This window comes from Scyliorhinus canicula, chromosome 8 (assembly GCF_902713615.1).
Source record: "Scyliorhinus canicula chromosome 8, sScyCan1.1, whole genome shotgun sequence".
In the NCBI taxonomy this organism is placed as follows: domain Eukaryota; kingdom Metazoa; phylum Chordata; class Chondrichthyes; order Carcharhiniformes; family Scyliorhinidae; genus Scyliorhinus; species Scyliorhinus canicula.
In genome coordinates, this window is record NC_052153.1 from 166152880 (window position 1) to 166166259 (window position 13380).

A 13380-nucleotide genomic window follows, 5' to 3' on the forward strand; every position below is an offset into this window, starting at 1 on the left:
AGCGGGGTCTCACTTCTTCGCTTGCAATCGGCCTACACCCCGGCGACTTCCCTTTCTTCTGGCCTGTCGACTATGACAGGGCCCATTGTTCAGTCACGGTGGGACCGCAGGTCCGGTGGTCCCTCTCCCGGTGGTTATGTGTGGCCTTCTGGAGTGAGGGGGGGGGGGGGAAACAAAAAACGACAGTGTTAGACAGACAGACGCATGCAGCCCAGGGGCTGGAAAGCTGGTGGCCTCAGTGGCCAGGGCACCAAGCTATGGCGGCCGGTATGGGTGCTGGCATGTGGTGCAGGTTGGAGGTTCGGCCACTCTGCGGGGAGGGGAGGGGGGCGGTTACGGGTGTGTGGTACAGGTGTTGGTGCCAGGGGCACAGTGCTGCCTGCTCACCCTGGCCGCCCTGAGGAGGTCATGCAGTTTCTTCCTGGACTGCAGGCCGGTTCGGACGGTGTTACTCGTGGAGCTGACCGGCTTTGACACCTGTCCCTAGGCATGGCGAGCAGCGACGGCTGACAGCATCCATCCCGGTGGCCCCCCTCTCCTCCTCCAGCAAGGTCTCCACTCGGCGTCGGTGAAGCGTGGTGCAGCTCTCCTTCCTGCCATCTTGTTGGCTGGGATGGTGTATGTGGAGAGTGGTGTGTCTATGCAGCTGCAGCTTGCCAGACTTAGTAGTGTCAATCTCGAATCCGGCGAATCCAGCACCATTCCTCATTGGTATTAATTGTGTTCCATGTCACGCTGGTGCTAGTCCCTTAACAGTTGATGAATTGGTCCAGGTGAGGCGATAGTTTTGGGGTTGTGGAATCCACGAATCCTGCCCCAGCATCAACACTTTGTCTCAGGAACGGTAAATCCAGCTGCTTGTCTTTACTTTTTACATTATTAAAAATTAATTTATGGAATGTAGGTGTTGTTGGCTAGGTCAGCATTTATTGTCTGTCCTGAGTTACACTTCAGAAGGTCGTGGTGAGCTGCCTTCTTGAACCGATGCAGTACTTGAGGTGTAAGTGCAACCACAGTGTTGTTTGGGAGGGATTTTGACCCAACGACAGTGAAGGAATGGCAATATGTTTCCAAGTCAAGAATGGTGAGTAACTTGGAAGGGAATCTTCAGGTGTGGTGTTCCCAGGTATCTGTGGCCCCTGTCCTTCTAGATGGTCATGGTCATGGATTTGGAAGGTGCTACCTAAGGAACCTTGTTGAGTTCCTGGATTGGATTGGATACATAGGTCAAACGTAAAACACACTATGTAAATACATTTCACAGTAACTTCATTGAAGCCTTCTCGTGACAATAAGCAATTTTCATTTTCATTTCATAAACACAGGCAATGGGTGAAGCATAAAGGAGTGTAGTACTAAATAGAGAAGATGTGTGAAGAGATCAAATCCGTACATAACAAGGTCATTTAGGAGTCTGGTAACAGCGGGGAAGAAGCTGTTTTTGAATCTCTCAGCATTCTCATACTTTTATATCTCCTGCCCAATGGAAGAAGTTGGAAGAGTGAATAAGCCAGATGGGAGGGATCTTTGGTTATGCTGCCCACTTTCCCAAGGCAGCAGGAGGTGTTGACAGAATCAATGGATGGGAGGCGGGTTTGTGTGATAGACTGGCCGGTGTTCACGACTTTCTGTAGTTTCTTACAATCTTGGGCTGAGCAGTTGCTATTACCAGGCAGTGATGCAGCCAGGTAGGATGCTTTCTATGGTGCATCTGTAAATGTTGGTAAGAGTCGATGCAGACATGCTGAATTTTCTTAGTTTCCTAATAAAGTATAGGCGCTGTTGTGCTTTATTGGTCATAGAGTCGACGTGGGTGGACTAGGACAGATTTGTTGGTGATGTGCAGACAGGAATGTGTATGATACTTTGCTTCCTGAAGTCAATGACCAGCTCTTTGGTTTTGCTGACATTGAGGGGGAGACATTTCTGTCCTCGGCTTGCTACAATGTTCGAGTGAATCCCATTGTTTGTTCGTGGTGGAGGGAGTGACTGTTTGTCGAAGGGTCAGCAATCAAACGGGCTGCTTTTTTTTGAATGGTGTGAATCTTCTTGAGTTTTGTTGAAGCTGCACTCATCCAGGCAAGTGGAGAGTATTCCATTACACCGCTGACTTGTGCCTTGTAGAGGGTAGACAGGAGTAGGGGAGTCAGGAGGCGAGATACTGTCTGCAGGATTTCAAGCCTTTGACCTGCTCTCGTAGCCACAGTATTTATCAGGTTAATCCTGTTCAGGTTCTGGTCAATGGTCACCCTAGAATGTTAATGGTGGGGGATTTGGCGATGGTAATGCCATTGAATGTCAAGGGTGATGGTTACATCCCCTCTTATTCGAGATGGTCATTGTCTGGCACTTGTGTGGCATGAATGTTTTTCTCCTTGTCAGCCCAAACCTGGATATTGTCCAGGTCTTGTTGCATTTGGGCATGGACTGCTTCAGTATCTGAGGAGGCGTGACTGGTACTGAACATTGTACAGACATCCCCACTTCTGACCTGAGGATGGAAGGGAGGTCATTGGTGAAGTGGCTGAAAACGGTTGGGCCTTGGACACTACCCTGATGAACTCCTGCAGTGATGACCTGGAGCTGAGATGACTGACCTGCCACCACAACTATTTTCCTTTGTGCCAGGTATGACTCCAGCCATTGGAGGGTTTCCCCCTCGATTCCCATTGATTCCAGTTTTGCTCGGGCTCCTCGATACCATACTTGGTCAAATGCTGCCTTGATGTCAAGGGCAATCAGTCTCACCTGTAAGGGTCCCTCCTGCTGATTCCTTATGACCCCTTTCTTTATGTTTTGCCGTTATCATTTTTGATCCATGGATAATTGACATGTAGAACATAGACCATAGAATTTACAGTGCAGAAGGATGCCATTCAGCCCACCAAGCCACCATCTGCCCTTGGAAAGAGCACCCTACTTATACTGTATCTTTAAGATGAGCAGCAGAGAGGGGGAGGAATTCAACAGGTTGCAACTTAGTACTTGGTGCTGTTAGCTTTAGACAGCGAGACACAGAATTCTCAGCACCTGAGACTCAGTTCAATTGATTGGCTGGTGGCCAATGATTTGGCCAAAAGACCGTATTTTGACCGGTAACAGGTGATGATTGATCCTACCTGAATGGGATGATTTCCAGAGACCCTGGCACAATTCTCCAGCCTTATTGCGCTCTCGCTCAAGCGTAACAAGGCCAGTGAATAGCAGAAGAGGCCAAAAACGAGATCCGCGCCAGACACCAAACAGTTTACTATAGCAACCGGCCCGCTCCCAAAGGCGGAATCAGGTTCTCGCATAGCGTGGCAAGAAACCAAGTATCACCACTTAAGCCCCATGTCCATACAACCAACGAGAACAACCCCATATCCAACGGCCTCCCGTCGTTCAGTAGCCTCCCAAGCAAATGTTCACGCTGGCACCGATTAGTACCCCTTTTGAAAAGCGAGAACCTGGCTGAAGGGCTTCTTCTGTGGGGAACTGAGGTGGTGAAAAGCCATCTTTGCTCACAGGCAAAGAGCACGGGGAGCTAGGCTTCGCACCCCAGTGCTCAGCTGGGGGTGGAGGACCCTCCGCAGGGGTGGGCCGCCATGGGGGGGTGGGGATGCTGGGGGAGCAACCAGAGGGCAATCGCTCGCAGCACCACCGTGCCAATCCCTGGATCCGTTCCAGGGGAAACTCTTGTTCCTGCCTGTCTGCCCCACCGATCACTCATATCTCCCATTGACTGCCGAGGCCTCTGGCTGCGCGGCTGAAGACGATTGCTGATTGGAAATTGACAATCGTGGTTATGTGAGTACCTCACATATGCCAAGTGGATTGCCATGGGTGGGCGGGCCATGTAGCATGTGGGAGTCATTGCCTAGCATCCCAATCCTGAATGCCTGGACACTGTGCTTGAACACTGCGGGAGGCGACACCACTCTCGCTGAACACTCAGGGGTTGGGACACAACTCCGGGGATATGTTCACGGACGGATGATTGGTGGGTGCCACGGGGTGCGGGGGATGCCTGGAGAGATGGGCAAAGGGTCCGGAGGTCGGTGCACATAACAGAAGAAAGTGACAGGCAAATGGTTGTACAAAAAGAAGTTTAATGTGCAGTTCAATACCCCCTCCCAGTGGTGTCTCTCTCCCCCCCCCCCCCCCCCCCCCCCCCCCCCCTCCTCCCCGGTCGGTGCACTTAGGGCCCTGGGTCCACCTTGGGGCTGAGAGGCAGCTGGTTTTAACCCCGGCTGCCCCTGCATAACCTGGCTCTGCCAGCCCTGGCGACTTCCCATGGTCTGCACCATCGTATCGACGATTTTGGCGATGCTCCTCAGTGACTGGGATAAGCTCTGTAGCGTTTCAGCCATGCCCAACTGTGACTGGGACAAGCTCCGCAGCGTCTCGGCCATGCCCACTTGAGAGCGGGACATGTCCCGCACAACTTCATCAAGATCAGTCTGGTGCTGGGTGACATCCCCCAGCGAGGCAGTCATTCTGCCAAAGCCCTCAGCCATGGCCGTCACCGACTTGGATACCTTCACTCATAGTGACAACGTCGTGCACCGGGCTCTCCACTGTGGTCGCCACTCGAGCACTGTTGGCGCCGGTGCCATCTCCTGTGCCTGTAGCCTCTGGGAATCCTCCAAGCAGCTGTGGATCTGCTGGAGCGACATCTTTGAACGTCCTTGCCTCGCCTTGTCATCTCCATCAGCTCTGGTTAACCCACTTCCACAGGCTCAGCATCAGGCTGGGACCCAGTGGGATCTGAGGATCCAGCAGCCCTTCGACTGCTGTCTTGCCTGGGGCTTCCTGCCTCCACCTGATGTGCATCATCAGCTCACAGATTGTGCCCCAGAAGGCTGTCCACTAACATTTCTCTCCAAGGTGTGTGTATCTGCGCTGGTTGGGGGTGGGAATGACAGCTGTACCGCGACCACGGTTGCATCCTCTGAGCTCTCCTCCGAGGTGTTCTCCTCAGAGTCAGGAGAAGAGGCCGCCTGGGATGGGCCTGCTACGTCGGCTGGAGGACCTGCGGGAGAATGGACATGTGGCAGTGGGGAGGGATGGGTCAGTCAGTAAGGCTATAGCAACTCGTGTTTGACAGGTCCTCCGGGTGGAACCCAGTGGTTCCTCACCTCTGCTGCGTCTGCCAGCCTCCGTGTAGGTGACCGATCCATGCTCGGCTTCCCAAGTCACCTCCAGGGCTCGCTCCTCAACGGAGGAGGGGATTCTTATGTCCGTCACCCCTCCGCCAGTTTGGACCCTCTCCCGGCGATTGATGGACAGCTTTCCTGTGGGCACACAGGGAGGGAATTGCTAGCAACAGATGTGGTTCACAGAGGTGGGAGAGGGGGTGTGAAGGCGGGATTCAGGGAGCTTGTGGAGGGAGGAGAGGGAGGGCTGTGGGTCGCATGAAAAGTTGGGCGGTTGATGTTCCCATGGGCGGGGGTTCGAGGGGTGGTTGCATTGGTGTCTACTCACTCGTGCTGCCTCGTCTAGGTCGTTGACCTTGACCCGGCATTGCTGGCCAGTCCTCTTCGTTATAATACTCGAGCTTATGGCCTTTACCACCTCATTCCAGTGCTGCCTTTTGGCTCACCCTCCGGGACTCTCGGGGGAACAGAACATCCCTCCTGACCTCCATCACATCCAGGAGCCTCCCCAGGTCAGCGTCCCCGAATCTTGGGGCTGGTCTCCCGGGTGGCATTGTTGTGAGCTGGCTGGTGTTGGATGAGCAAGTGCAGTTTAAATGCTGCTCGATCTTGTTAGCGGGGGCCTGGCTAGCTGTTATTTGCGGCAAGAAGCCCGTGAGGCTTAGTTAAGTGGACCAATTGATGTTGAATTGCGTTGCGGGCCTTGCTGGGCCGAGCGTCTGGATGCCCGCGCCATTTTCCGCTCGCTACCACATTTCAGTATTGCGTCCCCTGTCTCACTCGCTCTTGCACTCTCTCTCGCTCTCTCTCACTTTCACTCTCCCTGGAAAAGCTGTGTGTTGATGTACGTCTGAGCCAACAGAGAGCCTGAATGCATGAATCTACGTGAAAACCATTACAGGTTGCAGAGATCTGGGGCAAAATTCTCCAACCCCATGCAGGGTCGGAGAATCACCCGGGGCCGGCAATCCTACCCCCGCCGTGGCCCAAATTCTCCGCCACCCGGGAATCGGCGGGGGCGGGAATCGCGCCGTGCTGGTCAGGGGCCCCCCGCGGCGATTCTCCGGCCCGCGATGGGCCGAAGTCCCGCCGCTGACAGGCCAATCCCGCCGGCGGGAAGCAAAACACCTCTGGTGCCGGCGGGATTGGCGGCGTGGGCGGCTCCGGGGTCCTGGGGGGGAGGGGAGGGGAGGGGGGCACGGGGCGATCTGACCCCGGGGAGGTGCCCCCACGGTGGTCTGACCCGTGATCGGGGCCCACCGATCGGCGGGCGGGCCTGTGCCTTGGGGGCACTCTTTTTCTTCCGCCCCGCCATGGCCTTCACCATGGCTGGGGCGGAAGAGAACCCCCTCTGCTGCGCATGCGCCATTATGACGTCAGCAGCCGCTGACGCACCGGTGCTTGCGCGGACTTCCGCCGCCCGGCAAAGGCCTTTTGTCCCCAGCTTGCGGGGCGCCAAAGGCCGTTTGCACCGGTCGGCGGAGCAACAACCACTCCGCTGCCGGCCTAACCCCTCAATATGAGGGCTTGGCCCCTCTCCGCACCTTTGGGGAGGCCCGACGCTGGAGTGGTTGACGCCACTCCAATACGCCGGGACCTCCCGCCCCGCCGGGTAGGGAGAATCCCAGCCTTGGATCTGAAAGCCTAGTTTGAAGGAAGGTCTGCTTAAAGACAACCATTTGAAACAAAGACTCTTTTTCCTTTTACTTATTATTTTCACCCCCTCCCTCTGTGTTTGGCAGTTCTGTGTGTGTGTGTGTGTGTGTGTGTAAAGGGTGGGGGGCAAGTTAAAGTGGGAGTTTAGGAATTAGAAAATAGTTAACCAATTGTATTTGCTTCATAATTAATTATTTTTCTTGTTATAAATTAAAAGGTAATTATGTTTACTTTTTCAAACCTGGTGACTGTAATTATTGGGCCGCCAAGGGCTAAGAAATATTAGTTAATTTAATTATGTTGCGACTCCGCGTCAAGTGGGGCAGGAATTGACTGCGCTCTAGTCCACGGTGTCGTAATGCACCTCACCTCTAGAGTTCAGCTCTTTTGTCAATGTTTGAAACAAGGTTGTAATGGGATCAGGAGCTGAGTGACCCTGGCGGAACACAAACTGAGCATCTGTGAGCAAGTTATTGCAGAGTAAGTGCTGTTTGATAGCACTGTTGATTTTCCTTCCATCACTTTACTGATGATCAAGAGTAGACTGATGCAGCGGTAATTGGCTGGGTTGGATTTATCCTTTTTCTTGTGTATAGTGCGTAAATGGGAAATTTCCCACATTGCTCGGTAGATGCTGGTGTTGTAGCTTTTCTGGAACAGCTTGGCTGGGGGGCGTGGCAAGTTCTGGAGCACAGATCTTCAGTACTATTACCGGAATATTGTTCGGGTGCATAGCTTTTGCAGTATCCAGTGCCAGTGCCTTTAGCCGTTTCTTGATATTGTGTGGAGTGAATCGTATTGACTGAAGACTGACATCTATGATGCTGGGGACCTTCGAAGGAGATCAAGATGGATCATCAACTCGGCACTGCTAGTTCAAGATTGTTACGAATACTTCAGCCTTATCTTTTGGGGTTATTTGTAGAGCTTCCTCCTCCAGTGAGTTGTTTAATTGTACACCATCATTCATGGCTGGATGTGCCAGGACTGCAGAACTTAGATCTGATCTGTTGGTTGTGGGATCATATAGCTCTATCTGCTACTCGCTGCTAATGCTGTTTGGAACACAAGTAGTCCTGTGTTGTAGGTTCACCAGGTTAACACCTCATTTTTCCGTATGCCTATTGTTGCTCCTGACATGCTCTCCTGCACTCTTCATTGAACCAGGGTTGATCCCTGGCTTTGAGGTAATGGTAGACCACGAGGTACAGATTATGGTTGAGTACAATTCACTGCTGCTGATGGCCCACAGCACCTCTTTGATGCCCAGACTTGAGTCCCTCCCATTTAGTAGAATGGTAGTGCCACATGATGGAAGGTATCCTCAATGTGGTGACGGGACTTTGACTCCACAAGGACTGTGAGGTGGTCACCTCTACTGATACTGTTATGGACAGATGCATCTGCGGCAGGCAGGTTGTTGAGGATGAGGTCAAGTATTTATTTTCCCTGTTGTTGGTTCCCATACCGCCTGCTGCAGTCCCAGTCTAGTAGCTCTGTCCTTTAGTAACCGGCCAGCTGAGTCTGGTGATACCACTGAGCCACTCATGGTGATGGACATTGAAGCCCCCCCCCCCCCACCCAGAGTGTGCCCTTGCCACCCTCAGTGCTTCCTCCATGTGGTGATCAACAGCTGATTCATCAGCTAAGGGGGATGATAAATGGTAATCAACAGGAGGCTTCCTTGCCCATCTTTGATCTAAACTTCCAGAGTGGATGTTCAGGACACTCAGGGTAATTCTCTCCTGACTGTATACCACTGTACTGCCATCACTGCTGGTGGTGGTTGTGTCTGGGACATTATTGAAACCTTTATTTCTGTGAGTATGACTATGTCAGGCTGTTGCTTGACAGCTCACCCAGTTTTGGCACAAGCCCCCAGATGTTAGTCAAGAGGACTTTGCAGGATTGGCAGGACTGGGTTTGCCGTTGTCGTTTCCGGTGCCTAGGTCGATGCCGGGTGGCCTTTCCAGTTTCATTCCTTTTTTTCCCCCTTTGTAGTAATTGAATACAACTGAGTGTCTTACGTGGCCATTTCGGATGGCATGTAAGAGTTAACCACATTGCTGTGTGTCCGGAGTCGCATGCAGGCCAGGAGGTTTCCTTCGCTAAAGGACATTGGTCAACCAGTTGGTTAGACTATTATTTCTAGGTGTTTTATTGAGTTTATATTCCATCATCTGTCATGGTGAGATTCGAACCCAGGTCCCCAGAACATTACTCTCTGGCTTTGGATTTCAAGTCTAGTGACAATACCACTAAGCCACCACTTCTCCCAAGTATACTATCAGTACCACTTCTTTGTCTTGTGTTCCTTGACATTTTCGTCATTTAATCTCTCTTACCCTCCAACCTATCCCTAACTTTCTATTTTGCTCCACCTGCCCCGTCCTCCTTTTTCAACAGCTTAAAGCCCATCATATTCCTACCTCTCTCCAGTTCCGACGTGAGTCAGATTGGACTCGAAATGTGAGTTCTGTTTTTCTCTCCACGCCGATGTTGCCAGACCTCCTGAGCTTTCCCAGCAATTTTTGTTTTTATTGCGGATCTCCAGCATCCGAAGTATTCAGCTTTCATTTAATCTATATCCTTATTTCCTGCTCCCATCTGCACAAGTTACTTCACCGCAGCATGGTGGCTGAAGCGGCTCACCATTGGCTGGTGGCGAGATCTTCTGCTCTCATCGCTGTCAACAGAGTTTGCCGTTTGCGCCGTCTGCCACCAGAGATCCCGCGGTGGGGGCTCACCTTCGGTGGGACCAGGTGATCCCGTCGGTGGGTATAGCCGGAAAATTCCACCCATATCACGTGCTGACAATATCCAGTTTTATTTTACTCTCACAGTCACTGAAACCTTTATTTGCATATGTCACCAATAAAATGAGCAGTAAATGGAGCAGCACAGAAATGGTATCCTCAATTGTATATTGGCAATATAAAATGGATCCCAAGAATACTGGGAACAAAAGTAATATGTTTTGTGTCCTGGAGTATTTTACTGTTCTGGCATGGGAAAATATGTTGCTCCAAGATCGCCAATCTAGTTGAAATTTTCTCAAGCGGCTGTCTACATTAATTCTAAATTATTCTGATTTCACTGATCTCGCCAATCATTGTTAAATTTGGTTTGATTGAAATTTGGATGTAAACCTGATGTTTCTTCTAACTAAATGGTGTGATGGTTAACTAAGTTATAATGAAATTAGAAATAGAATATAATTCATCATAGTATGGAAACCACATGCTTTTGTGTTTCTTATTTCTAGTATGCAGACATGGAAAATAGCAAATCAAAGATTTCAGCTCTTTTATGCTTTAACTTTTACAGGTCAGGATCTGAGATCCCCTTGTCGGCTAGGGAACTTATTCAGCACTTTGAGGTGCAAGGAACTCCAGTTATGGTTGGTAAGTTTGTGATTTCCTTCTATTCCTTTATCTTGAACTTTTAATTCTGCACAACAAACGTGGCTGGTAAACTGTAAAATAAGAGGTGACTTATTATGCAGTGTTGCAAATGCCAGGCAATGACCATATATTGGCATGTGCAGCCATATGAATGCATATGGTGGGGAAAATGCTGGCGTCAATTATTATGGATGAAATAGCTGAGCATTTGGAAAGCGGGAGCAGGATCGGTCCAAGTCAGCATGGATTCACTAAAGGGGAATCATGCTTGACAAATCTTCTGGACTTTTTTGAGGATGTGACCAGTAGAGTGGACAAGGGTGAACCAGTGGGTGTTGTGCATCTGGACTTTCAAAGGCTTTTGACAAGTTCTCACACAAGAGATGAGTGAGCAGATTTAAAGCTAATGGCATTGGGGTAATGTATTGACATGGATAGAGAACTGGTTAGCAGACAGGAAGCAGTGAGTGGGAATAAATGGGTCCTTTTCAGAGTGGCAGGCAGTGACTAGTGGGTACCGCAAGGTTCAGTGCTGGGACCCCAGCTGTTCCCAATATGCATTAATGATTTGCACGAAGGAATTGCATGCAATGTCTCCATATTTGCAGACAACACTAAGATGGGTAGTGTGTGCTGTGAGGAGGATGCAAAGAGGCAGCAAGAGAATTGGACAAGCTGGTTGAGTGGGCAAATACTTGGCAAATGTAATATAATGTGGGTAAATGTGAGGTTATCCACTTTGGTGGCAAAAACAGAAAGGCAGATCATTAGCTGAATGGTGGCAGTTTAGGAAAAAGGGAAGTGCAACAAGACATGGGTGTCATGGTGAAACAGTCGCTGAAGGTTGGCATGCAGGTACTGCAGGCGGTGAGGAAAGCTAATGGCATGCTGGTCTTCATAGCGAGAGGATATGAATATAGGAGTCGGGATATCTTGCTGCAGTTATACAGTGCCACACCTTGAGTATTGTGTGCAGTTTTGGTTTCCCAGTTTGAGGAAGGACATTCTTGTTATTGAGGGTGTCCAGCGAAGGTTCACCAGACTAATTCCCGGGATGGCAGGACTGACATATGGAGAAAGATTGGATCGACTGGGCTTGTACTGACTGGAGTTTGGAAGAATGAGAGAGGATCGCATAGCAACATATATAATCCTGATGGAACTGGGCAGGCTAGATGCGGGAAGAATGTTCCCGATGTCGGGAACGTCCAGAACTAGGGGCTACAGCCTAAGAATAAGGGATAAGCCATTCAGGACTGAGATGAAGAAGAACCTTTTCTCAAGTTGTGAACTTGTGAATTCTCTACCTCAGAAAACTCTTGGGGCCAGTTTGCTGGATATACTCAAGAGGGAGCTGGATGTGGCCCTTGCGGCTAAAGGGATCAAGGGGTATGGAGAGAAAGCGGGAGTGTGATACTGAATTTTCATGATCAGACATGATCATATTGAATGGTGCTGCAGGCTCGAAGGGCCGAATGGCCTACTCCTGCATCTATTTTCTCTGTTTCTATATTGATTTCTTAACTTTTGTTCTGACTTTATAAACAGGTGGTGAACCTTTAGCACATACTCTTCTAGGAGTGGCTTGGAATGAAGAAACAGGAAATGTCAAATTCCTTATCTTGGATGCACACTACTCTGGAGAAGATGAATGGGCCAGTGTAATTGAACGGGTATGTGTAGGAAATGCAAGAGGACAAATTATTTCCCTAACTGTAAAATTGACAAGGGGCTTTCTGTTGGAATCAAATTAGGTAATGATGTTAATAACTAGCTAGGAATAGTAAAATGATTTATCAATTAAAATTTTCGTCTCATTGCCTTCAAAGAGATTCCATCTGCGGAACAAGAACTGTTTTCATTTGATTTACACCGCTAATTTTTGCAGTACATTTTACACATTTATTGTTGGATGCTCTAAACCTGCATCTGAGCATTACGTTTTGAAACTGAGAGATGTTTACTTGAACTTTAACATTCCACTATTTTGTTAGAAAGAAAAATAAATACAGGGCAAAATTCTCTGTTTGGGAGACTATGGGCTAGAATCACCCATTTTGAGGCTATGTGTCTAGTCTTGTCTTGAAAATGTCAGTGCCGCCCCTGCACCGATGCTCCGCCTGGTCAGGGGCTAGCAGCGGCGCCACGTAGAAACCCCCGGCGTTCCAACAGAAACTGCTGGAGAATTACAGGGTCCGTGGCCTTTGTGCAAGGCGATGACCTGCAGCAGTCTGTACAACATGGCGCGGCTGCGGACTTCCGGTGGCGGCTATGAAGGAGTAAGTCGCACATTTGGTGGCTCCCGCTCGGTGTGGACTTTTGGACCTTTTCCCCTGATTTTCTACCGGACTTGAATTGTAAAACTGAAGGCAGAGGCAATTGTGTACTGAATTCCCACCTTGGTGCCTGGAGAGAAGGACTAGAAGTTCTTCGTAAAGGCAGAAATAGAAAGACAGAGAAGGCTTGTGCTGAAGCTGCAGCGGGAGACAGCATGGCGGAGGTCCGGACCTCTGGTTTGTCGACCCAGCGGTCAATGGAGCAGCTGATGCAAGTTATTCAGAAAGGCTCTGCTAAGCAAAAACCGGACTGTTTGGACCCAATAAAAGAGTCGATTGAGCGGCTAGAGCTTAGATTGGACGCCCAATATCGGGCGATCCAGAAGTTGGAGAAGGCGCTAGCTGAGCAGGAGGAACATGAAACTGCGCTGGAGTTGGACGTCAGGATGCTGAGAGACCAGCAGAAGAAGCTCCTGAAGAAGGTGGAGGACCTAGAGGACAGGTCCCACCAGCAGAACTTGAGAATTGTTGGGCTCCCGGAGGGGTCCGAAGGAGCGGATGCTGGGGCATACATCGCAGATATGTTTGAGAAGCTGATAGGGGATGGGGCATTCTCCCAGCCCTTGGAGGTGGACAGGGCTCACAGAGCACTCGTAAGGAAACCACGAACAGGAGACCCCCGAGGACAATGGTGGTGAGATTCCACAGGTACTTGGATAAGGAGCGCATTCTACAGTGGGCCAAGCAGACACGGAGCTGTAAGTGGGACAATAATATCCTGCGGGTCCACCAAGACCTGAGTGTGCAGGTGGCCAGGAGAAGAGCATGCTTTAACCAGATTATGTCGATCCTTTTTAAGAAAAAGGTGAAGTTCGGACTCTTGTATCTGGCCCGTCTCTGGGTTAC

At 50.3% G+C, this 13380-nt stretch overlaps 1 protein-coding gene across 1 annotated transcript in view; it reads left to right on the plus strand.

Moving 5' to 3' along the window:
• Positions 1-13380, plus strand: part of LOC119970665 (ufm1-specific protease 2-like) — a 102736-nt gene that overhangs the window by 81126 nt on the left and 8230 nt on the right. Inside the window, exons 10-11 of the mRNA XM_038805650.1 lie at positions 10122-10198; positions 11747-11871. Coding sequence (XP_038661578.1) covers positions 10122-10198; positions 11747-11871 — 202 coding nt within the window. The remainder of the gene's footprint in view (positions 1-10121; positions 10199-11746; positions 11872-13380) is intronic.